Source organism: Rhinopithecus roxellana, chromosome 9, assembly GCF_007565055.1.
Source record: "Rhinopithecus roxellana isolate Shanxi Qingling chromosome 9, ASM756505v1, whole genome shotgun sequence".
Taxonomy (NCBI): domain Eukaryota; kingdom Metazoa; phylum Chordata; class Mammalia; order Primates; family Cercopithecidae; genus Rhinopithecus; species Rhinopithecus roxellana.
Genome location: NC_044557.1, coordinates 132,200,694 through 132,228,015, shown reverse-complemented (window position 1 = coordinate 132,228,015; position 27,322 = coordinate 132,200,694). Strand labels below are relative to the sequence as shown.

The 27,322-nt window shown below is 35.0% G+C and overlaps 1 protein-coding gene across 3 annotated transcripts in view; it reads left to right on the top strand.

Annotated features, from left to right (window-relative positions):
- C9H8orf34 (chromosome 9 C8orf34 homolog) overlaps positions 1-27,322 on the top strand; it is a 475,930-nt gene that overhangs the window by 380,174 nt on the left and 68,434 nt on the right. For all 3 annotated transcript variants that reach the window (XM_030937845.1, XM_030937846.1, XM_030937844.1), the window contains exon 10: positions 3,130-3,206. In XM_030937845.1, coding sequence (XP_030793705.1) covers positions 3,130-3,206 — 77 coding nt within the window. The remainder of the gene's footprint in view (positions 1-3,129; positions 3,207-27,322) is intronic.

The window sequence follows — 27,322 nt, the reverse complement described above, 5'->3', positions numbered from 1 at the left end:
TAAACAATACATTCTTTAGGAAAACATAAGTGACAAAACTATATTTAAAGAAGGGAATGACAAACCCAAAATATTGGTTATTCTCAAAGGTAAGGGGAGCCTGGGTGATGGGATAAGGAAGGAGCCCACACACATATGAAGGTTATTGAAAATGCCCTAATTATTAAGTGGTGGGTTTGGGGTGTTTATTTTGTCATTGTAATTTGTAATTTAAATATATCACATATACTAATAGCTGTGATTTATTTTGCATGTTATATTTATATAAATGTTTTACAGATGTATTTTTATATGTCAAATATTAGGTAATAAATATTTTTTAAAAAACTGCTAAGGGAACATAAACCAATGTTAATGTAGCATAATACAAAGAAATGGCCATAGTTAATACATACTCAAATCTGTGGTGATGACATGGCATGTTCTTATGATAGATTTTTAACCCTGATAATGAACATTAAGTAATGTGTCACCAGCAACATGGAGGCCCCAGGCTGGCCATTCGTTGACACTCACGTAGCTTCCTGAGTCAGTCTAGTTTCTGCTCATAGATATTCTTGCATGTGTATCTTCACTTACGCCATCCTTCCCTGACTGGCAATAAGGCCTTTCCCCTCCCTTCTCTGCGTATTTAGATCATCTGCTGTAAGATCACGTAAAGTCTCTCTGATATTTTCTTTCTCTCATTCCCAAATTGTTTTTGAATTGCTTCTTCTGTGTTTGTTTCTCCTACTTCCATTGGATTATATGCTTCTTGAAATTTTCTTACGTTACTCATCATGCCCAATACAAAACCAGGCACAAGACAGACACTATTTAATTAGTTGCCAATAATTTTTAAAATTTTATCAAAATAACTCCAACTTACCAATCTTTACCGATATATATCCTTCAGCAATCTCATTTACATAATTACTGAGTATTATAAGGACTCAAATTTCCTGGGAAATTAAATAATGTATCAAGAATGTGTTGCAGATTATACTTTAAGCTCCTTTCTTGAAATGCCTAATCCTGCATTCTTCACATTCAATTATTAGTATGCTTAATCTGCAAATTCCAGAATGTGAGTTTCCGATTTAGTACATTCTTTTCTACTTAAGTTAGTCAAATGACTAGATCCAATAATTGAATAGCATTGGCATTATCCAAAAGTGCTATAAAGTTGACAGTTTGTGTCAACTGTGCATCCACATTGAACTTGGCTCGGCAAGCATAAATATTTCTATAAATAGGTATAACTGTGCATAAAAAAAGTCTGTTGTGACACAAGCAGCAAAAGTAAAATTAATGGCTGAAAAAAGTTGGCTGTAGCTAAGCACTGCAATAAACTACAGATTTTTAGGTTCCCACCAACATGTCCAATCAACCACGCAGGCTGAATTTCTAGTCCTACTGCTGCCACGGATTATTAGATTTCTGGTAAAATTACCTTATCTTTCCATGCTTCAGTTTCTCTGCTTCAGTTTCTTCTTCTCTAAAATGAGGATATAAGATAAACTGTAATATTTGACAAATTTAGGGACTCATTTCCCACCCACCCATAGGTGATTTTAAATAGCTAAAAAAAATTACTTACATTTGAAAATCACGCATAAAAGAAATTGCTCTGGAATAGACAGAGCAAAATAGCTTGCACATATGTACTCACCTGTTACTGTTAATAAGCAATGCACTTAGAACACATAAACAATGGCATTTACTGCTCCAAGCATTAAACACTAAGGTTTTACTTTCATGATATATCTGGTCCCTACTAGCTTGTTAGATTGGTATCCTATTATTAGATTTGGGCTATTTGGCAGTATCCATTTGACTTCATAACTTGCAAAAACAGTAGTTATGTAAACTCTCAAATGTTCTGGCAGTACTTATAGTTGTCCCTTCATACTAAGCTCAATGGAGATTACTGTATTATAGATCTTTCTGGATATAGTACCAATAACCAGAGAGAATTTAACAGAAACAAAACTGAGCAAAATGTAAATCACACAAAGTTACTAATACTTTCTCTTTATAAATGTTCATCTTTGTTAAAAAGTTAATACTGCCCTGTAAATGTGTTCAAGTAAATTTCATGAAAGAAAGTGCATAGAAAATATTCAAAAGCTATGATTATGGATCTGTGCTGAGCTTTCCGTTGTCTCCCTGGTGTTTGGTGGTCATTAAGGGTTTGAAAGATTTCGTGCTCTAATTCTCTTTTCAGAGTATACGTTTTACGAAACAGAAAAATCTGTCTCCATATGTACATAAAGCTAAAGGAAAATCTTTAGGGCTTTATATGATTCCCTCAAGTATTAATAAATATGATAAATTAATTTTTAAATCCAGTGGTTTAAAATACCTTTCTCTTAACTGATTTTTTTTTTAATTTGAAAAGGAGTTCAAACTCAACTAAGAGAAGTCGACAGTCTTCTGGATAAATTATTTCTAGTTGCTCCATTTACCTATCCCTGTCACAGAATTCTTTATAACCCATAGAAATCCTTGTTGTTTTGGTGGTTGTTATAATGTCAGAAGACATATGAAAAAGGTTGCATCATTTTTTTCCACATATTTGAAAGCCACTACTCACTCATCCATCAATGTATTCAATTCAGGCTAAGTAATTGCAACTTCTTGCTTCATACGTTGAAATGGAAAACCAATCACCATTTAGTAATATCCACCTTTCTCTGAACTTTTTTCAGAATGTTCCATTCCATCTGAAAGAGTGAGCACAAAATAGTACTCAAATTGTGTAACCCCCAAAAGGAGACAACTGATAGATAAAACAAATAATTATAAAATTATAAAAAAGAAAAAGGACATTAAATATAATTATGTTCCAACAATTAGCTGGATAATATGCCAAAATATCTTGCTTTATTTGTATAGCTAAGATAACTGTGGTTCTTGCACATTCCTGACATTATTGTGCCCTTTTAAATTAAAAATATTTATCATTTTTCCTAAGTTGTTTTTAAGTTAAATATTATTTCATGTTCTATTTTAACTCACAAACAATAAAACAATATGATTTTTTCAACAACCAATTCTGTCATTTTATTATCACAACAGTTTTATATATCAGAGAATGAATAAGCAATATGTGACTATAATTTATTCATTTTTTAAAAATAAAAATAGATTCCTTGCCTGGGACTGAAGAAGCACTAATGGAGGAGGGTGAAGAATTTGAGAAAGCATCTAAACTAACAGGAACTGTAAGTATATTCATTGACTTATTTTTTTAATTGCTAAAACTAATTTAAATTACTAATAGGAAAATCTAAATAAAATATAATAAAGCCAGCTTTCTTACTGGTTAATTAGGCTGTTCTAAGTTGTTTCAACAGTTGGGGAAGAAGACTTGAACTAGATGAGAAAACTGAAGTTCTGATGTTATTAGCTGCTTGCTTGTTGTGCATGTGAGCACGCTAAAAGGTTATGAGCTGCCATGTTAAACTTCAGTAAGTTTAACTATACTTACCTTGGTAGTAAAACAAATATTTTGCATATCCTGAAAGTTTACATATGACTTATGCTATTTTTAGTTGTGAAGTCCTTGTAATATGTTTGTTAAACTATATATCTTCCATACAGTATTTTGGGAGAGAACTATTAGGTTTAAGATTTTTAATGCGATTTAAGGTTAAAAGAATCAATAGAAAAACCTGAAATTCTGTACAAATTCTAACTAAAAATATTTTTTTATAAATGCTAAAGTTCATAAAATATTTTGAGTTTCTATAAAAATAACTAATGCAATCATGCATTATCTTAAACATAATATTTGGACTGGGTTTGTATGTGTCTATATTCTCTGTATTAATTTGCTAGAGCTGCCATAACAAAGTAGCAAAGACTGGGTAGCTTAAATAAAAAAAGGTTATTTTCTCAACATTCTGGAGGCAAAAATAAAGGATCAAAGTGTTGGCAGGGCTGGTTGCTTCTGAGGTCTCCCTTTGTACCTTGTAGATGAATGTCTTCTCCCTGCGTCTTCACAGTTTTTTCCCTTTGTACGTGTCTGTGTCCTAATCACTTAACACCAGTGATATATCACAAATATCACCAGTGATATTGAATGAGGCCCTCCCTAATAACATCCTTTAACTTAATTACCTCTCTAAAGACCTTATTTCCAAATACATTCTGAGGTACTTGGGCTAGGAATTTGACATATGAAGTTTTAGGAGAACACAGTTCAACCCATAACACTCTGTGATGAGATTACATGATTTTAAACATTATTCATCTCATAATATTTGGTAAAAGGCGCCAAGTTTTCCAATGAACTTGATAATAAAATTAATTTTAAAAATTATTGATGAAATTAATGTATCTTTGCTCAGATGTTATTTTATCTGACCCTATTTAAAATTTTGCATTTCCCTTCTTTATTTTTTATACAGTACTTATGATTTCTACTGTGTGATGTAATCTACTTATTTGTTTTACTGTTCATTTCTTTCGACTGTAATATAAGGTCTATCATGGCAAGAATTTTTGTACATATTTTTCACTTCCACATCCCTAGAGGAGTAACTACACACAGTAGGCCCATAATATCACACACACACACACACACACACACACACACACACACACATATACGTATGTTGAATGCATAGTTTAGCAATAATTCCTCACCATAAGATAAAAACTATTATATTTTCCTTTACTACAAAATGGTAAAATCTTAGAAATAGAAAAAATCACGGTAACTATCCAGTTCAACATTTCCCATCTCTTACCTTGGCATTTTCAACTGTGGTGTTTTCACTCCTGTATTCAATGCAGTGATATCTAACCTATAGATGAGGAAACAGAAACTCAGAGAAGCTAAGGAACTAAAGTTAAACGTTAAAACTAAAGTTAAAAGTTAAAAGTCCTAAAGTTAAAAGAACAGTGATATCAGGAGTTGGGACTAGTCAATTTTCCTTCTACTGTACATCCTTAATATTTTTAGTGCTTTTCTGTTTCTTTTAGAAACAGTTTATTCCTGTTTGTTAGATATTGTCTTCCATTCCTCAGAAACATTGGTCCTAGTTCTACTCAGGGAGTGATAGCTTAAACCTAATCCTTTTTACAATTAACTGATGTTCAGATACTAGAAGCTACCAGTGTGTCTCAAATGAGACTTAAATTTTTAGGTCAAAACACAGTCCATTCTTTTAACCAATGCTTTTACATTGTGTAGTTACAAGAAATATCAGTACCTTGATGCGTTTTCTGAACATATCCTTGTTTGCCAGGTCCTCTGTAACATGTGAGTTATGCCACAACCAAATTTAGGGTTCCAAATAATGTTCTCACATAGAGTACAATGAAGTATGTGGTTGGAACAAATATTATTTGGGGATTATAGCCTACTGTTGCAGTAATTTTATTTTTTAAGAAATGTTCTGCCGTTTATAAACTTTAGTATTTCTCCATAACCTCATGATGTTATGTTGTCCTTTAGGTTGTGATAATCTATCGTTCATCACTTTTTGCAAAGGTTATCAGCTGTGAATTCCACAAAGTTCATATTTCTCCATCAGGCCTAAACATATACCATTAGATTCTTCTTCTACTCATTTACTCCAATCAAGATATATCCCGTCTATAGTATTTGGCTTCCTTAATAATACATAAAAGTGCAAAGAAAAAAAAGAAATTGGATTCATTTTACCAAACTTTTCATGAGTGATTTCAAATGGGCTCTTAGAGATCTTTGCTTTTTTCCACTGTACTCACACAGTGCTTTCCCAGTGCAAAAGTTTGTTATAGGTCAACTTTGTTTGTTTTTATTTACATTCATTAGATTTTGCATTAAAAATTATCTGATTCCACTTAATATCATATTACACATTTAAATCTTTTTGGAATTAAGTGGAATAAAAACAATAAATGAATAAATGAATGAATGTCAGGACCCTGAAGCAGACAATTTCTAGATGGCAGCTGCTTTTATTTTGAGGAAGGCATGGGTTAAAATCAAAGTTAATTTTGTTAAAATGATGATATTTTAGATGTAGATTTCCTAAAAATACTTCTGTAGTATTTCTTGGGATAGCATTTTTAATAAATCAAGAAGAAAATTGTGACTTTATCTAAATATTAATGAAGAATTGGAACAAAGCAACTTTTTTTCTTTATTACCGTAAGAAACATAAAATACTTCAAAGCAAATTTTGAGTCATATCCTGTACAAATATAAATATGCCACAAATGTTGAAAACCATTTAGGGTAGTTTCAACACAGGCTGTCTCTATTTGCTAACTTTCCATGTTGTGTATTGTATATTAATAAGCGGGGAACGGACTCTTGGAAACTGTTTTTTCCTAGTGGCTTACCCTGTGCTTGGAATACTTATTGAATATTTTGTGAATATTTAAGTGATGTAGAGGCAGCATTTATATTTGAATTTTTATCCTCCTCCAAATAAGCAAGTCGTTCTTCTGGAATTTCCCTCTCCCTCTCTGCTCTCTCTTTTTCTGGACTGCCTCTTGGTATATATACAGCCTATGCAGGTTAAAACTGGATTTGTCAGGTAAAGCCGTTTAGTAAATCAACAAAAAGACAACCGTGAAAAGACAATACCAAACAGCAGGTATTGATTATGACCTCTTAGCTTCATAAATATAATGCATTATTTTAGATCAATGATTGATGAACACTTAATATCAATGATTTTGAATTGCATAATTTCTTATGCAATTTTTTTTTTGCTTCAAATGCTTTTTGTTTTGTTTTGTTTTGTTTTGTTTTGAGACAGGGTCTAGCTCTGTTACCCAGGCTGAATTCAGTGGTACTGTCACAGCTCACAGCACCATTGACCTCCTGGGCTCTGACATTCCTCCCACCTCAGCACCTCAACCTCCTGGGTAGCTGGGACTACAGGTGTGCACCACCACACCTGACAAAATTTTATATTTTGTAGAGACAGAATCTAGCTATGTTGCCCAGGCTGGTCTTGAACTCCTGGACTCAGGTAATCCTCCTTCCTCGGCCACCCAAAGTGCTGGGATTACAGGAATGAGTTTCCTTTATCTTAAAAAATCTATTTTGATATAAAATTATTAAATAAACATGTGGGTGTGAAGGGAAGATGAAGATAATTAAGAAAGATCATTGATAGTAAATATTTTGCTGGCTTTTTTTCTTCTTTCCTTGTACATTTTTAAAGTTATTGTATTCATTAGCCAGTAATGACTAGCTCATTATAATCCAACTCTCATAAGACTTTATGTAACTGGTCCTCATTTCTTAAAGTAGAAAAGAAAATGTAAAAGACTTCTGTAAAAAAGGTTTCCTAAAATGCCCAGGGTTTACTAAAAGTTATGCTTTTGGTATATTCTTCTCCTGGAGAGTTTTATATACTTGGGAAAATATATAAAATTGACTAGGATGATATCACATATCAATATGTGATGATATCACATATTTGTACAGCACTTTTTAATCATTAAGTGCTTCACATATTTAACACCAATGGTGTCTGAATTTTGTCATTTTCGTGGCTTATCACTTTATCCTGACCACCTCACTGTGAAGTAGTGCTTCCTTAGCTTCAGATGAGCATACTAAGCTTCCAAAAGATCTTGTGATTTGTCCCAGGTCACATAGAGAGGGCAGGACAAAAACTCATGGTTCCCAGTGCCCAAACTGTCTTTCATAGAACTTGTTGGGGTCCATACAATTGGTACTTATTTGCAAATTTGTATTTAGGCACTTAGTCACTGTTAACACCTGCAATGAAAAGGGGATAAGTATTAGGCCATTATCAGTAGTCAATATCTTTTTATTTTTTATTTTATTTTATTTAATTTAATTTTATTTTATTTTATTTTATTTTATTTTAAGATGGAGTCTCGCTCTGTCACCCAAGCTGGAGTGCAGTGGTGCGATCTTAGCTCATTGCAACCTCTGCCTCCTGGGTTCAAGTAATTCTTGTGCCTCTGGCTCCCTAGTAACTGGGACTGCAGGCATGTACCACCACGCCCAGCTAATTTTTGTATTTTTAGTAGAGATGGGGTTTCACCATGTTGGTCAGACTGGCCTTGAACTCCTGACCTCAAGTGATCCATCCGCCTCGGCCTCCCGAAGTGCTGAGATTACATGTGTAAGCCACCATGCCTGGCCGTCAATATCAAAGGTAGAATTATTCACTGGATGAAGTAGGTAGTGAAAAGCAACAGTTTGAGGGACTGGATCAGAACAGGTAATTTTTTATGAGAGAAAGGGATCAGTACATTTCAGTATAAGAGATTAGCCTTGCTAAGGTTTTTCTGAATTGGAGGACTCTGAGAAACCAGAACAGTATGAAAAGAGATCCTGGGACGGGGAAACTACTGAGAAAGAAAGCAAAAGGGAAAAAAGTATATGTCTAAGAAAAAAATATCTGTGGCAAGCTTGATCCAAAAGTTAGAGACTCTGATAATTCTGGAGTTATCTTGATAAAGTGTTTGTTGAGCTAGATTGGAGGTAGATTTGATTATTTTTAATCTTGCCAGATGTTGTGCGTGTTAGTCCATTTTCATGCTGCTGATAAAAACATACCCAAGGCTGGGAAGAAAAAGACATTTAATTGGACTTACAGTTCCACATGGGTGGGGAGAGCTCAGAATCATGGCGGGAGGTGAAAGACCCTTCTTATATGGCAGCAGAGAGAGAAAATGAGGAAGAAGCAAAGCGGAAACCCCTGATAAACCCATCAGATCTCATGAGACTTGTTCACTATCACGAGAATAGCACAGTAAAGACTGGCCCCCATGATTCAATAACCTCCCCCTGGGGCCCTCCCACAACACATGGGAATTCTGGGAAATGCAATTCAAGTTGAGATTTGGGTGTGGACACAGTCAAACCATATCATCCCACCCCTGGCCCCTCCAATCTCATGTCCTCACATTTCACAACCAATCATCACACCTTCTCAGCAGTCCCCCAAAGTCTTAACTAATTTCAGCAATAATCCAATGGTCCACAGTCCAAAGTCTCATCTGAGACAAAGTAAGTCCCTTCTGCCAATGAGCCTGTAAAATCAAAAGCAAGTTAGTTACTTCCTAGATACAATGGGGGTACAGATATTGGGTAAACACAGTTGTTCCAAATGGGAGAAATTGGCTAAAACAAAGGAGTTACAGGGCCCATGCAAGTCTGAAATCCAGTGGGGCAGTCAAATTTTAAAGTTCCAAAATGCTCTCCTTTGACTCCAGATCTCACATCCAAGTCACACTGATGCAAGAGGTGGGTTCCCATGGTCTTGGGCAGCTCCACCCCTATGGCTTTGCAGGGTACACCCTCTCTCCTGGTTGCTTTCATGGGCTGATGTTGAGTGGTTGTGGCTTTTCCAGGAGCACAGTGCAAGCTGTCAGTGGATCTACCATTCTGGGGTCTAGAGGACCATGGCTGTCTTCTTATAGCTCCACTATGTGGTGCCCCAGTAGGGACTCTGTGTGGGAGTTCCGATCCCCCATTTCCCTTCTGCACTGCCCTAGCAGTTCTCCATGCAGGCCCAGCTCCTGCAGCAAACTTTTGCCTGGGCATCCAGGCATTTCCGTTTATCTTCTGGAATCTAGGCAGATGTTCCCAAACCTCAATTCTTGACTTCTGTGCACCCACATGCTCAACACCATGAGCAAGCTGCCAAGGCCTGGGGCTTCCACCCTCTGCAGCCACAGCCTGAGCTGTATGTCAGCCTCTTTCAGCCATGGCTGGAGCAGGTGGGACACAGGGCACCCAGTCCCTAGGCTGCACACTGCACAGGGACCCTGGGCCCAGCCCACGAAACCACTTTTTGCTACTGGGCCTCCGGGGCCTGTGATGGGAGGAGCTGCCGGGAAGTTCTCTGATATGCCCTGGAGACATTTTGTCTTGAGGATTAGCATTAGGGTCCTTGCTACATATGCAAACTTCTGCAGCCAGGTTGAATTTCTCCCCAGAAAATGGTTTTTTATTTTCTATCACTTGATCAGACTGCAAATTTTCCAAACTTTTATGCTCTGCTTCTCTTATAAAACTGAATACCTTTAACAGCACCCAGGTTACATCTTGAATGCTTTGCTGCTTTGAAATTTCTTCCTCCAGATGCTCTAAATCATCTCTCTCAAGTTCAAAGTACCACAAATCTCTAGGGCAGGGGCAAAATGCTGCCAGTCTCTTAGCTAAAGCATAACAAGAGTCACCTTTGCTCCAGTTCCCAACAAGTTCCCGTCTCAGACTGAATTTTATTTTCCATATTGCTATCAGCATTTTGGGAAAAGCCATTCAACAAGTCTCTAGGAAATTCCAAACTTTCCCACATTTTCCTGTCTTCTTCGGAGCCCTTCAAACGTTCCAACCTCTGCCTACTACACAATTCCAAAATTGCTTCCACATTTTCAGGTATCTTTTCAGTAATGCCCCACTCTACTGGTACAATTTACTGTATTAGTTCATTTTCATGCTGCTGATAAAAACATAACCAAGGCGGGGAAGAAAAAGAGGTTTAATTATACTTACAGCTCCACATGGCTGGGGAGGCCTCAGAATCATAGCAGTCAGTGAAATGCACTTCTTACATGGCAATGGCAAGAGAAAATAAGGAAGAAGCAAAAGTGGAAACCTCTGATAAACCCATCAAATCTCATGAGACTTATTCACTATCACAAGGATGGCATGGGAAAGACCAGCTCCCATGATTCGATAACCACCCCCTGGATCCCTCCAACACATGGGAATTCTGAGAGGTACAATTCAAGTTGAGATTTTGGTGGGGACACTGCCAAACCATATCATTATGTTTTGTTGATTAGTATATAAAACATTCTTTTTATTTTTACTGTAGGAACAAATGAATAGCTTTTTCCCTTTTCACTCTTCCTGATTCTTTCGACTTCTACTCACAAGTAGTGAAGTTTGGATCTGATTGTGTGACACTGAAATTTCTCACATATGCCATATTTCCCAAGGTCCCGTGGATAGAAACTTAAAAAATAATGAATTTGGATAAGATGCAAATATACTCTTTTCACAACTATAATTGGAAAACATGAAGATGAAGCATCTATGCATATATCTTCTGTAACACATACAACTTATGCATAATTTCAGAAAGATTGGACAGCAAGAGCATTGCTCCTAAGTGAATTTCTTTTTACAAGAAATAATTAGATGAATTACTTTTTGTTAATTTTTAATTTTTTTATCTGGCCAATGCAGTACATAGGTCAACAGAGTCCCTCCTGTATTTCTATTCAGTGACTGAATGTTACTTAGCAGAGTGGAATCCTCTTACAATAAGTACTGGATTCTTTTGGGAATTATGTTAAAAAAGGAATTTTACACAATGAGCATTGACTGCTAAGACTTAAAGAGACTTTGGTAATCTGCTGAAGTCATATGACATTTCTCAATATGCAAGTTGCACAAATGCCTTTTATTTCTTTTCTCCAGAAACATACATACTGCTTTCAGGCCAAATACTGTGTCTTCTTGGAGATTCATTCCTCTATCCCATTTCTTCTTTCCCAGATCTTTACCTCTTCTGTTGTAAGGCATTCATAAAAAGATCTATACATTTGATTCCAGGTGAGATTTGTCAAAAATAATTTTTAAAAATCTATACATTTGAAAGACATAAAATTATAAAATCATCACTTAGGCTTGACAGGAAGCCTAAGTGTACTCATACAATTCCTGTATAAAATGTACTCATACAATTCCTGTGTAAAATATGGGTTAGGAATAGTTCTTTAGTGGGCCTTTGCACTATGTATTTAACTATGAATTTTGGTACTCTTGCTTTATATCTTGTTTCTTATTAATATTGCTACACAGTACACACAAACCTGCCCACAGAAACATTTTGTCTGTTTCATCATACTCACAACTTAACATTTTAAATGTTTCCAATAAAACATGTTCCAGATTCTTTTTTAAAACTCAAGTATAATTTTATCGTACATAAATTGTTGCACATATTTTAGAGGGTTTGTGATTTTGTGTAAATTGATCTAAATAGTTGAGCAATAGAAGCAAAGTTGAGTGAATGAATTAATGAACAATTTGCAATTTTTCCTGCATTGTACATCTATAATGGAAAACTAGGCACACAGCTAGCATTTATGGAATTAAGATTAAACATATTTCAACTTGTACTCTTGCAAAATGAAAAAGAAATGAATGTTCATTATAATCTCACCAAATAGAAGTAATAAATTATGATGAATTTTGTCCCTTGAAAGATAGTGTTGGCAAATTGCTGGTGGCTAATTGTAGCAATGAAATTTATGTTAAAGAACTGTGACTAGTACATATTTTGCTCAATCCTAAAGGTTTTTTCTATTTCTTTTTCTTCTGGCCTGTGGAATTTCACTTGGCCTTTATGACTCATAGGCTAAGATGCCAGTAAAGCTGCTCAAAATTAAGTGCTATGTTAGGCAAGTTATCTAACCAAAGTTTGGGATCTGGTGGCATTTTTCCTTTCGACATTTCAGGTCTGTTGATTTCTGACATATTAAGGATGAAAATATTTGCCCAGACCTATGTAAATATTATTTTTAAAAACATCTATGAGTTTGAAAATGTAATTTCTGCAAATGTTACATTTGCATAGAGAAAAAATGACCAAAGATGATAAAGTGTGACATAATAAATGTTTAAACATTGATAATGATTTTGGTAATTAATTCAATCCCTTTACATAATTTCACTGTTTCTCCATTAATAAAAGTATGACATTATTTTGTTGTATCAGTTAAATTCTGCCTTTAATTTTTAAAATAATGGGAAGGGAGTGTGGCCTAATATACATTAATGCAGAGCAAGTGTAATTAATTTCTAGGCAAATAATACCCAAGGAGATATATGACAGCATGAGATCCCAGTCATGAGTCTGTTAGTTCGGAACGTGATGAGCAAAAGGGAAACCATAATTTTACATTTTCAGTATTTTGAAGTTATTGCTAATTCTTTATTAAAGTGATCGTCACCTGCTGCAAATTTCATTAGATTGCAGTAGAAATGGGCTGAAGAGAAAAAAGCAGTATGGATTATGTTTGTGTTTCGAGGTAAACCCCTATAGCTCTGACTGTGAATTGTGCAGGATATGTGCTGGGAAACACATTAAGTTAATATCCAATCCCTTGTGGAAATGGAAAAACCTGAAATTACCCACAAGGGAGTTTCCTTTACATGTTCCTCTCCTTCTTCAGCTAAGAAAACTACATAGATTACATAAAATGGTGGATTCTGAGTGCTTCCCTACAGAAGCTTACGCATTTTTTTTTTACCTTTTTTACCTTTTAACCACATTCATCTAATCAAGATAATATTTCTGCTTATTGTAAAAAGTGACCATATTTGTTTTCTGAATCTGAAGAGTGTGCTGATTCAAACAAACTGAAAAAATATTTTATATTCCTGATATTATGTTGACTAATATGTATATTAAAAGAACATTTGGAAAATGATTATGTTTATATGTTTATATTGAAAGGATGTTGACTGTTAGGTTATATTGAATAAAAAGTCATTTTTCAGAAATCAAACTCTTTTTAAAATTGAATATAAAAAGCCTTACATTCTGCAGTTCTTTATATTACATCATAAGCATATTCTTTTTTCCCACTATGGTTTTGTTATTCCGAAAGTTAAAAAAAAAAAAAAAAAGTCTGTCTTACAAGCTAAAGGCAATAAGCACATTCTTACATAAAATTTATCTGTTAAGTCTAGTTCTAACGGCTGTGCTTTATTGCAGCCTTATCTGTTTTTGCACCAATTAGACCACGTAGCCTCTTATTATTCACCTTTCAGAAGTTTAAGACTTTAATTTTGGTGTTACAGCATAACATAGAGCTGCCATACTTGATTTAATGTTAGGTTTTTAGGTTGGATACACCCAAATCGTTTGTTCCAGGCTACTGATCGTTGGGACTGGTGACAGATATGCTGGGACCTCAGTGTTCCAGTCCTTCTGGTCACTGGTTGAACTTTCATTCCATGCAAGCAGCCTATTCTAGGTTCTCTGTGTACTGTACAAATATTATTATTTCCTTTGTTTGTTTTGATGTGAAGGTGTTGGGACACACTGGTTTAGATTGCGTCTGAGATTTGAGGCTTGAAAGTAGTGCTTTGGAGAACAAAAATCATAGTCAGTGTCTCGATGTTTCCTCAGGTCAAAGTCCTTAAAGGGTTAAAGTATATGAACTATTTTAAAGTTCTTAATACATTTCAGAGGAAGGCCATTTGGCATATTTACCAGGAATCTCCTAAACTCTTGCCAGAATTAAGTATTCTCTTAAAATCTATAAATGAAAAGTAAAAATCTCACAAAATTGTTTCAGCATGTTGTTAAATATAAAATGGAACTTTTTGTCCTTGAAGTTGGATTTCCTGGTTTACTAGTGAATTTCCTTAATTACTAATAAATAATTTTTACATATATTTATCAGACTTTATAATGGTTTTTTGTGCTCCTGGCCATACTTCTTTAGGAGAGTTTATTTTCCTATTGACTTGTTGGTATTTATTATGTATTAAAAATAATGACATATCATTTCATATTGTGGCAAATAATTTTTAGCAATTTTTCTCTTGTCTTTTAATGTTATAGTAGTTTTTTTATTATACAGAATCTATATTTTTCTCTTTCTAATTTCTTCCATTTATTTATACAGTTTTTTTCTCTCCAATATTAGATAAATATTACCTAAAAGTTCTTCACATTTTCCTCTTGAATTCTTCAATCAATTTTGAGTTTATTTTGGTGGTTATTGTGAGGCAAGGGTTTAACAATGTATTTTCAAATACAGTTTGTTAGAGGCTGGGCGTGGTGGCTTATGCCTATAATCCCAGCACTTTGGGAGGCTGAGGCGGACGGATCACCTGAGGTCAGGAGTTTGCAACCAGCCTGGCCAACATGGCAAAACCCCACCTCTACTAAAAATACAAAAAATTAACTGGGCATGGTGGCAGGCACCTGTAATCCCAGTTACTCAGGAGACTGAGGCAGGAGAACTGTTTGAACCTTGGAGGCGGAAGTTGCAGTGAGCTGAGATCATACCACTGTGCTCCAGCCTGGGCAACAGAGTGAGACTCTATCTCAACAACAACAAAAAAATTGTCAGTATCATTTGTTTTTGATAATTCATCCCTTCTTCATTAATTTGAACTTTTTCTTTTCATCTTAATTACTATGTATAATATTGTCACAGTTAATATTTATTAAATCTTTAATTTTTACCAGACATTTTGTGAACATTATCCCGTTTTGTTTGTGAGCAGATTTTAACTACTAACCAACTTATACATCAGAAAACTAAGATTGAGGGAGATGTAATAGATTGCCTTAGATCGCTCAGTTTGTAAGCCTGGGGAGCCAGGATTGTACCTACTCCACGTCCTCCAAATGTAGACTGTACTAAGTTAACCATTATCATCTAGGCAGTGGAGAGTTAGCCTCCATTAACTTATATGTTATTTCTGTTTTAGTTATTGCTGTTTTACATGTTTAAAGTCGATAAAGTCCTTCCTTTTGTTCTTTTTCTGCAAAATCAAAGAGTTTAACCATAATACAATAACTAGCTGTTCTAAAGCATGCCTTCTTGTATGATTTTTTTTTTTAAGGAACAGGTTTAGCATTTCAATATTTCAAGAAAAGCTTGGGAGACCTTTTCCCAGAATACAAAAAAACTATTCATCAGCTTCTAGAGATTATTTAGTTTGCTTACATAGAAAGTATTTCATCTAGTGACTTTATTTATAGAGTTTCTTAAAGCTTAAATCATATTCACAAGAATCTTATAAATTAGAGGACAGAATTGAATCTTAAATTCCAGTTATTTTGTTCAGAATATTGGGACATCTAGATTCAGAAATAACACAAACTTCTTGGGAAAAAAGGAAGCTGAGTAATTTGTAAGTAAGTAAGTAAATATCTCTCCACGATGTCACAACTACAAAAAAGTATTTGTACTTGTCAAGAATTATGAATAAGATGTCTGTATTTATTTTACTTAAATCTGAATTTCTGAAACTTGTCATTTTCTTTTTAAGTTTCACTAATGCTTTTTTATGTTTATTAAGGAAGTATTTGCATTCCAGTAGTAAGAATACAGGCATACTTTAAAAAAGAAATTTCTGGAAAGATCACCTAATTGAAGAAGCAATATAAAGGATTTATTAGCTAAGGAGACAAACTGCAAATGATATCAAGAAAAGGTAATCAAGAACTAGTAAACACCTGTACTTGGAGATCACAAAAGTTGAGAAATGGCCACATAGAGTCTTTTGTTCTAGGAGAAAGTGACCAGAATATCTCAGCCTGAAGAACCTGCAGCCTAAGGACAGTCAAATGCAAGCAGACAGGAGGGAGACCTTGGAAGTGGAAGTCATTAACCTCTGCCAGGGGTGCATTTCCTGACACCTGTGTCTTCCTGTGGCCCCAACACTTGAGGCCAACTCAGTGATCAACATGGGGAAATCAATAATACTTTGGTGGATTTGCCTCACTAGATTGCATTCCTGGGAGATGACAATTTGGATGAACATGCTCGATTCAAATTTTGCTTGCAGTCTTTTCTATGCCCAACACAACTTCCACCTCCAGATCCCTTTCTGTTTCCATTCCTGTCTTCTGGTCAATGCCCCACCTCATTCCCGTTATTGTAGAAACCTCTTCCTACAGGATATCACCACTGTTTCTCCTAGGAATAATCTAGGAAACTGGACACCATCCTTCATCCCTCCTTCTGCTGCCAGTCTGGGTTAAGGCAGTCACACTCATCATGTTAACATCTCTGCAGCACTCTTATTTGTCCACATGACTGTCCAACCCAGGAGTTCGCATCTGGTGGGTAGTGGGATACATGCCCCTCTGGGCAGCCAGACCTTTCTTGAGATTTATTGCTGTAGATATTGATAAAGATACAGGTGGGGAAACAAATCGTGAATGGCCCACAGCTCTCCTAGACTATATATTTCCCTTGAAAGAGCAGTAACCCTGCTATAATCACAAGAAATAATTGAAATTAAGGCCTTCCCTACATTAACTTATTTAAAATTACACAACCCCTTGTGAGGTAAGTTTATCTTAATTTTTAGATGGAAAAACTAAGTTTTAGAGAAGGTAAGTAACTACAGCTAATAGTGTAGGTATGATGAGAACCTATCTGTCACACTCCAAAGCCCTGGTGGCCCACCTTGGGGCACTGATGGGATTCAAATCATTACTTTCCCCTGTGTTTCTGGAGGCCAAGGAGTCTGTACCTGGACTTCAGGGAGCAGTTTCAATGGTTTCTGTCTTATACCCAAGATTTATGTGTAAGGTTTGCTTTGAACATAAGATTGCCCTGCTGTAAACAAACTGAAATTACCCATTCAAACTATTCTGAAATTTCAATGTTTACCGTATTTTCTTATGGTGCATTAACAATAACACATAGCTGTCTGTTCTTTTTGCATCATGTGAATGTTTTGTCTTTTTTAGTAAGTATTTTTGGGGCTTAATGATTTAGAGAATTATAAAAGTATTTTCTTTGCAAAGACATTTATATTGGAGATGTTGAATGCCTTTAAGGGCCTAAAAATCATGTTTACTTTGGTCAAGTAACAAAACACTTATGTTAAACAAAATGTCACTAAACTTTTTCAAGACTCATAAAATTAGATATAGGAGGCCACAGTTATAATTCTTTATACTTTAAATGATTTGCAAGTGTGTCTAATTTGAGAGAGAAAAGAAAAAACATAAATGCAATGTCATTAATAAATAAAAATTGTCAGAAATTTATGAGAAAGTGTTTTATACTCAGGAGTGAACCCTAGTCAATTCTATCGCTTATTCTTTTAATGAACATTAAATCTTGACTATATTACTCCTAATCCAAATTTGTAAAACACCAAATTTCTGCTTTCTCTCTTTTTGTGAAACTGCCCAATTTAAATTCTGTCTTTGAAGGCTGATTCTAAAGAATGTGGTTAGCTCGTGACTTTAGGTTCAACAACAGCCTGGTAATGTTTCAGAAAGCCTCCTTATTCCACTGTTGACTGGTTTCCTGCTAGACAACAGAAAGCTGGTATTCTCTATTTCTTAGACCAATGGCTTTTTCATACAGCTGTTGACATAAAAGGAAAGCAAAAAACTTAGTAAATCATCTCTTTTATATTACAAATTAAAGCATAACATACTCATTTTATCTGTGGTTTTAAGCCTTTGCTCAGCCATGATGTGCAAATGTCAAATAAATAGTCCACTTTTGATGTGTTTTAACGCTGTCAGTAAAATAGACTGTAGCAAGGCAAACTGTCCGCGTCTGTTGCTGGTTTCCAAAAATCAATAACTAATATTTGTAAGTGCATTACTAAAATGCTTTTTATTATTTTAACAAACCTAGAAGTATGTATTATTATCATCTCCATTTTAAAGATGCAAAATGAAGCTCAGAGAGAATGGCACTGCCAATCCTATAGAACTAGAATTCCTTCAGGTTTATTCTGAATGTCCTTTAGAATTTTAGCAAATAGGTGGCAGTGTAGCTTGCAAAATCTTTAATCAAATTATTTTACCCTTGTTTGATATGAGTTCAGAGAGTTCCATGATGTAGATTCTGTGACTATCAACACTAGGATATATTTATAATAATGCAATAAAATAAAACATAATTTTTATCATAACAAGTCATGTTCATCTCAAGATATCCAGTACCTAGCCCAGTGCCAAGAAGAGGAGATACCCAATAAATGATTGGCAGATTGAACTGAAGGGGAAAAGTCACCCTGACAACTTTTATGTGTCCTTTTATTCATGGGCCACTTTTTCCAAATGGATAATGTTGTAAGTAGAATATAATGCTATACTTCAAACGTCATATTATAGTTCTTTTAACTTCACTTAAAGAGGGAGATCTTGTGTCTTAGGTACCTCCCATGAGTCCAATTATTAGGCTGAGGTTATTGGATAATGTGGATCTGAGCAATTTTCATTTTTTGACCTTTAATCTCTTTAGAAATTTAACTTTTTATCTAACTAAATAAGAGTAGTTCAAAATTAAATGTTTGAGTATGCTCTAACACTATTATCATCATTGTAGCCGTAGTGTCAGTACAACTATAAGTAATAGGATTTAGTTTAACTCAGGGTGGCTTTGAAAACTATGAGGTCCTAGTAGCTCCAAGGCATGTCTAAAACATGCTTCTAGAACAGGGTTGGAAAGCCCTGACTAAGGCAGTATGCTCTCAAAACTCTTAGTTTCAATTCTTATTTGATGGAAAATAAATTGCTCCATATCTTCAACCTCTTTGTCCATTGTTGCTTCCACTTTCTGTCCTTAATATAAACCTTTTTCCCAGGCATTTATCACTTGTTCTTTTATGCAAACATTCATTACTTTTTCATGCCACAGTTATGAGAGGCAATATTGTTTATCATAGTTCTCCACTGCAACTTCCTGATCATTCATTTTCATCTCTAAATAAAAATCCTTTGGTAACAGGCTAAATACCTCAATTAAAAGGCACAGAATGGCCAGCTGAATAAAGAACCAAGGACCATCGGTATGCTGTCTTGAAGAGACCCATCTCATATTCATTGCCACCCATACACTCAAAATAAAGGCATGGAGAAAAATCCACTAAGCAAATGGAAAAACAGAAAAAAAGCAGGGGTAGCATTTTAAGACAGGAAACAGAAGCTCTAAATTAATCTTAATTTCAGACAAAACAAACTTCAAATCAACAAAGATTTTTTTTTAAAAAGACAAAGAAGGGCATTACATAATGGTAAAGAATTCAATTCAAGAAGACTTAACTATCCTAAATATACATGCACCTAACATAGGAGCAGTCACATTCATAAACCAAGTTCTGAGAGACCTTCAAAACAACTTAGACTTCTACACGATAGTAGTGGGAGACTTCAACATTGCACTGACAGTTGTAAACAGATCATCAAAGCAGAAAATCAACAAAGATATTTAGGACCTGAACTCAGCACTGGATCAAATGGACCTGACAGACACTTACAATACTCTCCATCCCAAAACAACAGAATATACATTCTTCTCATTGCCACATGGCACATACTTTAACATTGATTACACAATCAGAAATAAAACACTGCTCAGCAAACACAAAAGAGCAGAAATCATAAAAACCAATCTCTTGGACCATAACACAACCAATTTAGAAATCCAAACTAAGAAATTCAATCAAAACCATACAATTACTTGGAAATTGAATAACCTGCTCCTGAATGACTTTTGGGTAAATAATGAAATTAAGGCAGAAATCAAGAAGTTTTTGGAAACTAATGAAAACAAAGATAAAATGTTCCAGAATTTCTGGGACACAGCTAAGGCAATGTTAAGAGGGAAATCATACCACTAAATGCCCACATTGAAAAGTTAGAAAGATCTCAATTTAGCAGCCTAACCTTGCAAATAGAAGAAAGAGAGAACCAAGAGAAAACCAACCCCAAAGCTAGCAGAAGGCAAGGAATAACAAAAATCAGAGGAAGGAAGGAAACAGAGGTATAACAAATGATTCAAAAGATCAGTGAATTCGGGAGTTGGTTTTTTGAAAAAATCAATAAATTACATAGATGGCTAGCTAGACTAATGAAGAAAAGAAACCCAAATAAACACGATCAGAAACAATAAAGGGGAAATACCCCTTACCCCACAGAAATACAAATAACCATCAGATAATATAAACACATCTATGCAGATAAACTAGAAAATCTAGAAGAAATGGATAAATTCCTGGATACATACATCCTCCCAAGAATGAACAAAGAAGAAATTGAATCTCTGTATAGACCAATAACAAGCTCTGATATTGAATCAGTAATAAATAACCTACCAACCAAAAAAAGCCAAGGATCAGATGGATTCACAGCTGAGTTCTACCAGATGTACAAAGAAAATCTCATACCATTCCTGCTGAAACTATTCTAAAAAATTAATGAGGAGAGGCTCCTCCCTAACATTCTATGAGGCCAGCATCATCCTGATATCAAAACATTGCAGAGTCACAACAAAAAAAGCAAACATTGGACCAATATTCCTAATGAATGTTGATGCAAAAATCCTCAATAAAATACTGGCAAACTGAATCCAGCAGCACATCAGAAAGCTTACCACAATCAAGTGGGCTTTATCCCTGGGATGCAAGGTTGGTTCAACATATGCAAATCAATAAATGTGATTCATCACATAAACAGAACTAAAGAAGAAACTACATTATTATCTCAATAGATGCAGAAAAGGCTTTCAATAAAATTTTTCAACACCCCTTTATGTTAAAAAAACTCTCAATAGCCTAGATTTGGAAGGAACATACCTCAAAATAATAAGAGCCGTATCTGACAAACCCACAGCCAACATCATACCAAATGGGCAAAAGCTGGAAGAGCTCCTTCAGCTGAGAAACAATTTCAGCAAAGTCTCAGGATACAAAATCAATGTACAAAAGTCAGTAGCACTCCTATACCAACCACAGTCAAGGCAAGAGGCAAATCAGCAACACAATCCCATTCACAGTTGCCACAAAAAGAATAAAATGCCTAAGAATACAGCTAACTAGGGAGGTGAAAGATCTTTACAATGAGGATTACAAAACACTTCTCAAAGAAATCAGAGATGACACAAACAAATGAAACAACATCCCGTGCTCATAGATAGGAAGAATCAATGTCATTAAAATAGCTCTACTGCCCAAAGCAATTTGTAGATTCAGTGCTATTCCTATTAAACAACCAATGACATTATTCACAGAACTAGAAAATAATATTTTAAAATTCACATGGAACCAAAAAAGAGCCCAAATAGCCAAGGCAATCCTAAGAAACAAACAAACAAACAAAAAAAAACCCCACAAAGCTGCAGGCATCATGCTACCTGACTTCAAGCTATACTATAGGGCTATAGTAACCAAAACAGCATGGTACTGGTACAAAAACAGACACATAGACCAGAATAGAGAGCCTGGAAATAAGGCTGCACACCTACAACTATCTGATCTTCAACAAAGCTGACAAAAACAAACAATGGGGAAAAAACTCCCTATTCAGTAAATGATGCTGGGATAACTGGATCCTTTCCTTATACCATCTGCAAAAATTAAATCAAGAAGAATTAAAGACTTAAATGTGACACCTAAAACTAAAAATTCTGGAAGACAACCTATGCAATACCATTCTCGACATAGAAACAGGCAAAAATTTCATGATAAAGATGCCAAAAGCAATTGCAACAAAAACAAAAATTGATAAATGGGATCTAATTAAAGTAAAGAGCTTCTGAATAGCAAAAGAAACTATCAACAGAGTAGACAGACAACTTACAGAATGGAAGAAAGTTTTCTGCAAACTATGTATCTGACAAAGGTCTAATATTCAGCATCTATAGGGAATTTAAACAAATTTACAAGAAAAAAATTATAAAGTGGGCATGAACAGACACTTTTCAAAAGAAAACGTACATGCAGCCAACAAGCATATGAAAAAAAAGCTCAATATCACTGATCATTAGAGAAATGCAAATCAAAACCACAATGAGATACCATCTCACACCAGTCAGAATGACTATGTTTAAAAAGTCAAAAATTAACAGATACTGGTGGAACTGCAGAGAAAAATGAATGCTTATATGCTGTTGGTGGGAGTATAAATTAGTTCAACTATTGTGGAAAACAGCATGGCAGTTACTCAAAGACCTAGAAACAGAACTATCATTTGACACAGCAATCCCATTACTGGTTATATTCTCAATGGAATATAAAGTGTTCTGTCATAAAAACACATACGTTAATTACAGCAATATTTACAATAGCAAAGACATGGAATCAACCTAAATGCCCACCTATGGTAGACTGGATAAAGAAAATGTTGTACATATACACTATGGAATACTATGCAGTCATAAAGATGAATGAGATCATGTCCTTTGTGGGAACATGGATGGAGCTGGAGGCTGTTATCCTTAGCATACTAATACAGGAACAGAAAACCAAATACTGCGTGTTCTCACTCATAAATGGGAGCTAAATGATGAGAAGACATGGATACATAGAGGGGAACAACACACACTGGGGCCTATCAGAGGGTGAAGGGAGGGAGGAGGGAAACGATCAGCGAAAATGAGTACTGGGCTGAATAGCTGGATGACGAAATAACATGTTCGACAAACCCCTGTGACACAAGTTTACTTATATAACAAACTTGCACGTGTACCCCTGAACTTAAAATAAAAGTTAAATTAAAAAATTCTTCCTCTGACATTCATATTATCTGATACAAATTTTTCCGATAAAAATAAACAATTTTGTTTCTTTTTAAATTTTTTAAATTGTTTATATTTTTGTGGGTACCTAGGTGTATATATTTATGGGCTACATGAGATGTTTTCATATAGGTGTGCAATACACAATAATAACATCAGGGTAAATTGGGTATTCATAACCTCAAGCCTTTATTCTTCATGTTACAAATAATTCAATTATATTCTTTTCATTATTTTAAAATGTACAGTTAAATTACTGTTGACTGTAGTCACCCTGTTGTGCTGGCAAATACTAGGTCTTATTCTTTTGAACTATATTTTCGTATCCATTAAACTATCTTCAGCTCCGTCCACCCCACCCCATACTACCCTTTCTAGCCTCCAGCAACCATCTTTCAACTCTTTTATCTCCATGGGTTCAATTGTTTTAATTTTTAGCTCCCACAAATAAGTGAGAACATATCAAGTTTCTCTTTTGGTGTCTGACTTACTTTACTCAACATTGTCTCCTCCAGATCCATCCATGTTGTTGTAAATGATTGGATCTCATTCTTTTGTATAGATGAATAGTACTCCATTGCTTATATGTACCACATTTTCTTTATCCATTCATCTGTTGATTGATGTTTAGGTTTATAGAATTTCAATTTAGCACTCACACTGCTCAGTCACTGAGGACTTTGACACGACATAACCAATCTATCCAACATTCTATCTTCAAACTTTTTCTACATTGTATTCTTCCATGCCTCCCACCCAATATTTCACACCTATGGCCACACCTGTAACCTTATCATAACCTAGTTTTGTTCTTCTTCTGGACTTGAACTCCAGTGGGTCAGTGGTAATACCCTCCTTTTCATTTTCTAACTCCATCAGTCCCACTCTTCCTCTTCTTTGACTTCCCTAAGAACTCCAGGCTCTAAGCCATTGCCCCCTTATGGCCGCCTTATCCGGCCAATCTCTGAACAGTGCATTTCATCAATGTCTCTCCATTTAGCCTTCCTTTGCTGCTAATGTCCAGTTTAAATCTGCCCTCATATCGATCTTATTCTCCCTACCAATTATTCCAAACCTGGTCCTAGCCTCCTCCTTCTCAAGAAAAAATAAAACTAGCAAGCAAGTAAAACCAAACAAACAAAACTTGGGTCCCTCGGGTGTAAAGTCCTTTAACAACCATAAGCCTGTACTCATCTGTGTAAGCAAGCCTTCTCATTTGTTTTCATCCAATCTCAGAAGAGGTTTAAATTATCGTGTTCCAGGATTGCTCTTGATAGAATCCTTTCTCCTAATTTCTAAAAATGTACTTCTCTGTCTTTTTCCGTATTTTTAACACTGCTCTTTCTACTTTCCTGCAGGCTATGGACATTCTCAAGCATTTTCCAGTGGCAAACAGATATATAAATGATTTCATTTTCCACCTTTAGTTACTATTGCCCTTACCTATCTTCTGCCCTTTCACCAACATCTTAGAAAAGAAAGATACAGTTTCTTTTTCACTAATGAGTTATTTAATTCGTTGCAAAATAAAAATACATTTCTACATATCAAAATCCAATGAACTCCTTTCAACCTTCATTTTATTTCATCCTTCTGTGGAAACTGATAAGGTTAATTACTTTTTCTTCCTGAAGGTCCTGCTTCTTTTATCTTCTTAGACCCCATTCTCTTCTGATCATCTGGCTTCCTGACCATCCATCTTAGTCTTCTTTGCTAGACATCTTCCTGTCTTCCCCGAAAATTTTGACGTTAACTAATACTTCTTGTCCCTATTTTCTTCTCATCTTGCACACTCTCTCTGAGTAACTCCATTCACACCCATGATTTCTATTGACTTTAAGTCCAACTCTCCTATTATCTGGTGGTGACTTGATGTAATTAAATTTGAGTGGAGAACAATTCGAGAGATGACAAGGACAACTGTTAGAAACCTGTTTTTCTTGAGTATGATGATGAATTTATGGACTTAGAGTAGCAATGGATAACATGGAGGAATAGCATGTTTTTTTACTTTTCATTTTCTCCTATGTAATTGCTTTTACAACTTTGTTGAGGCATAATTTAGGTATTATGAAATTTACCCATTTAAGTATATAATAAATATTTTAAAATTTCTGAGTTGTGAAACTGTCATCATAATGCAGTTTGAAGACACTGTCATCACCCCGCAAGATTCATCATGCCCATTTACAGTTATTAACAATATCCATGTCCACTCTTAGACCCAGGCAGCCACTGATATACTTTCTGTTACTATACATTTGCCTATTCTAGACATCTCATATAAATGGAATAATGCTGTATATGTTCTTTGGGGTCTTGCCTCTTTCACTTAAATAATGTTTTTGAGGTTCATCCATGTTGCAGCCATGTTGCAATATGACCATGTTACATAGGAAAAAGTAGCTTATTGCTTGTTATTGATGAATACTAGTATTCCATGTTTGAATTCACTACATTTTGTACATCTCTTCATGAGTCGGTTGACATTTGGATTGTTTTTAATACTTGGCTAGTATTAATAGTGTGGCTATGAAGATTTTTACGCAAATCTTTCTGTGGACATGTTTTCATTTCTCATGGGAGATTCCTAGGAGTGGAATTGCTGGGCCATATGACAAATTTATATCTAACTTAACATTTCTAGTTTGCAATTCTTAAGGGAACAAAATTAATGCTGTGAAACAGAATTACCAAATAGTCTACCAAGTCCACTCCTAGGAATATATCCAAACAAATTGAAAACAGGTATTTGAGGAAAAACCTTTACAAAACTGTTCATAGCAACACTATTCACAATAACCAAGAGCTGTAAATAGCCCAACATACATGAACTAATGGATGGATAAACTATATGAGAGAATGTTGTTCAGCCATAAGAAATAGAGTTCTATTGCATGCTGCAACATGGAAGAACATTGAAAACATTACACTAAGTTAAAGAAGCCAGACATAAAAGCTTACATATTCTATGATTTCATTTACTTGAAACATCCAAAATTGGCTAATTCATAGAGACAGAAAGTAGATTAGGGTTTTCTAGGGACCAGGGAGGAAAGAAAAAAGGGAAGTGAGTACTTAATGGGTTTGAGGTTTTCTTTTGGGGTGACGAAAACTTTCTGTAGTTAGATAATTGTGATGGTTGCACAGCATTGTGAATGTACTTAATGTCATTCAATCTTAACTTTAAAATGTAAAATGGTAAACGTTATGTATATTCTACCACTATAAAAAAGCTGTGTGTGATCCACAAACAGAAAGTCTAAAATCCACATGAACAGAGATTAATTTGCTTTGGTACACTGCTTTTGGAGAATCAGAATGCTCAGGGAAATGATGCTTTCTTAGAATCAATTAGTCATCCTCATAGTTCCTGAATTCGGTGTCTACCATGTCCATGCATTGTTCTAGGGGCTTTACAGACATTATTTCTAATTCTTATAGTACTCCTACTAGGCAGGTATTGTTAATTCCATTTTTAAGACTAGGAAACAGAAGCTCTAAAAGATTAACATATTCATAGTCACAGAGCTCATAAATGCTGAAACTGGGAGTTAAGAGACATTCTCTTTTACTCCAAAGTCTGTGGATTTTACACTGTATTTTGTTGTTCCAAAATTGTTTGAGCATATCTAGCTGGAAGGCACCGTGCACAAACGAATAGCAAAACAAAGCAGAGAAGGCAGAAGGACCTGGAAAGGGACTCTATTATTGAATATCTCAGAGTTTTAGGAAATTCACATTGTGTTTAACACTAGTGGACCCCTGGGTAAACTGGAACAATGGCCATAATGAATCCCATATTGTAACATGACAGTTCTTAGCTCAATATATGCTTACTGTAAGCTGATTTCAAATATTTTGGCTTACTGCCAGGAAGAATGCAGAGCTTATAATTTCAATTACATGGTATTTCAAGTAGAATCATGTCTTAATATTGAAGGGGGGCATTAGAGTTGACTACCAGAACAGCAACAAGTTTCAGAGAAGGATTGTTATTTTTAAATTACTTTAAGGACCAAGTTGACTAGCTTACTCCTGTGCTTGAAAACACTGCAAAGGCTAAAAGACTTAATACTTGGTGAGTCTTAAT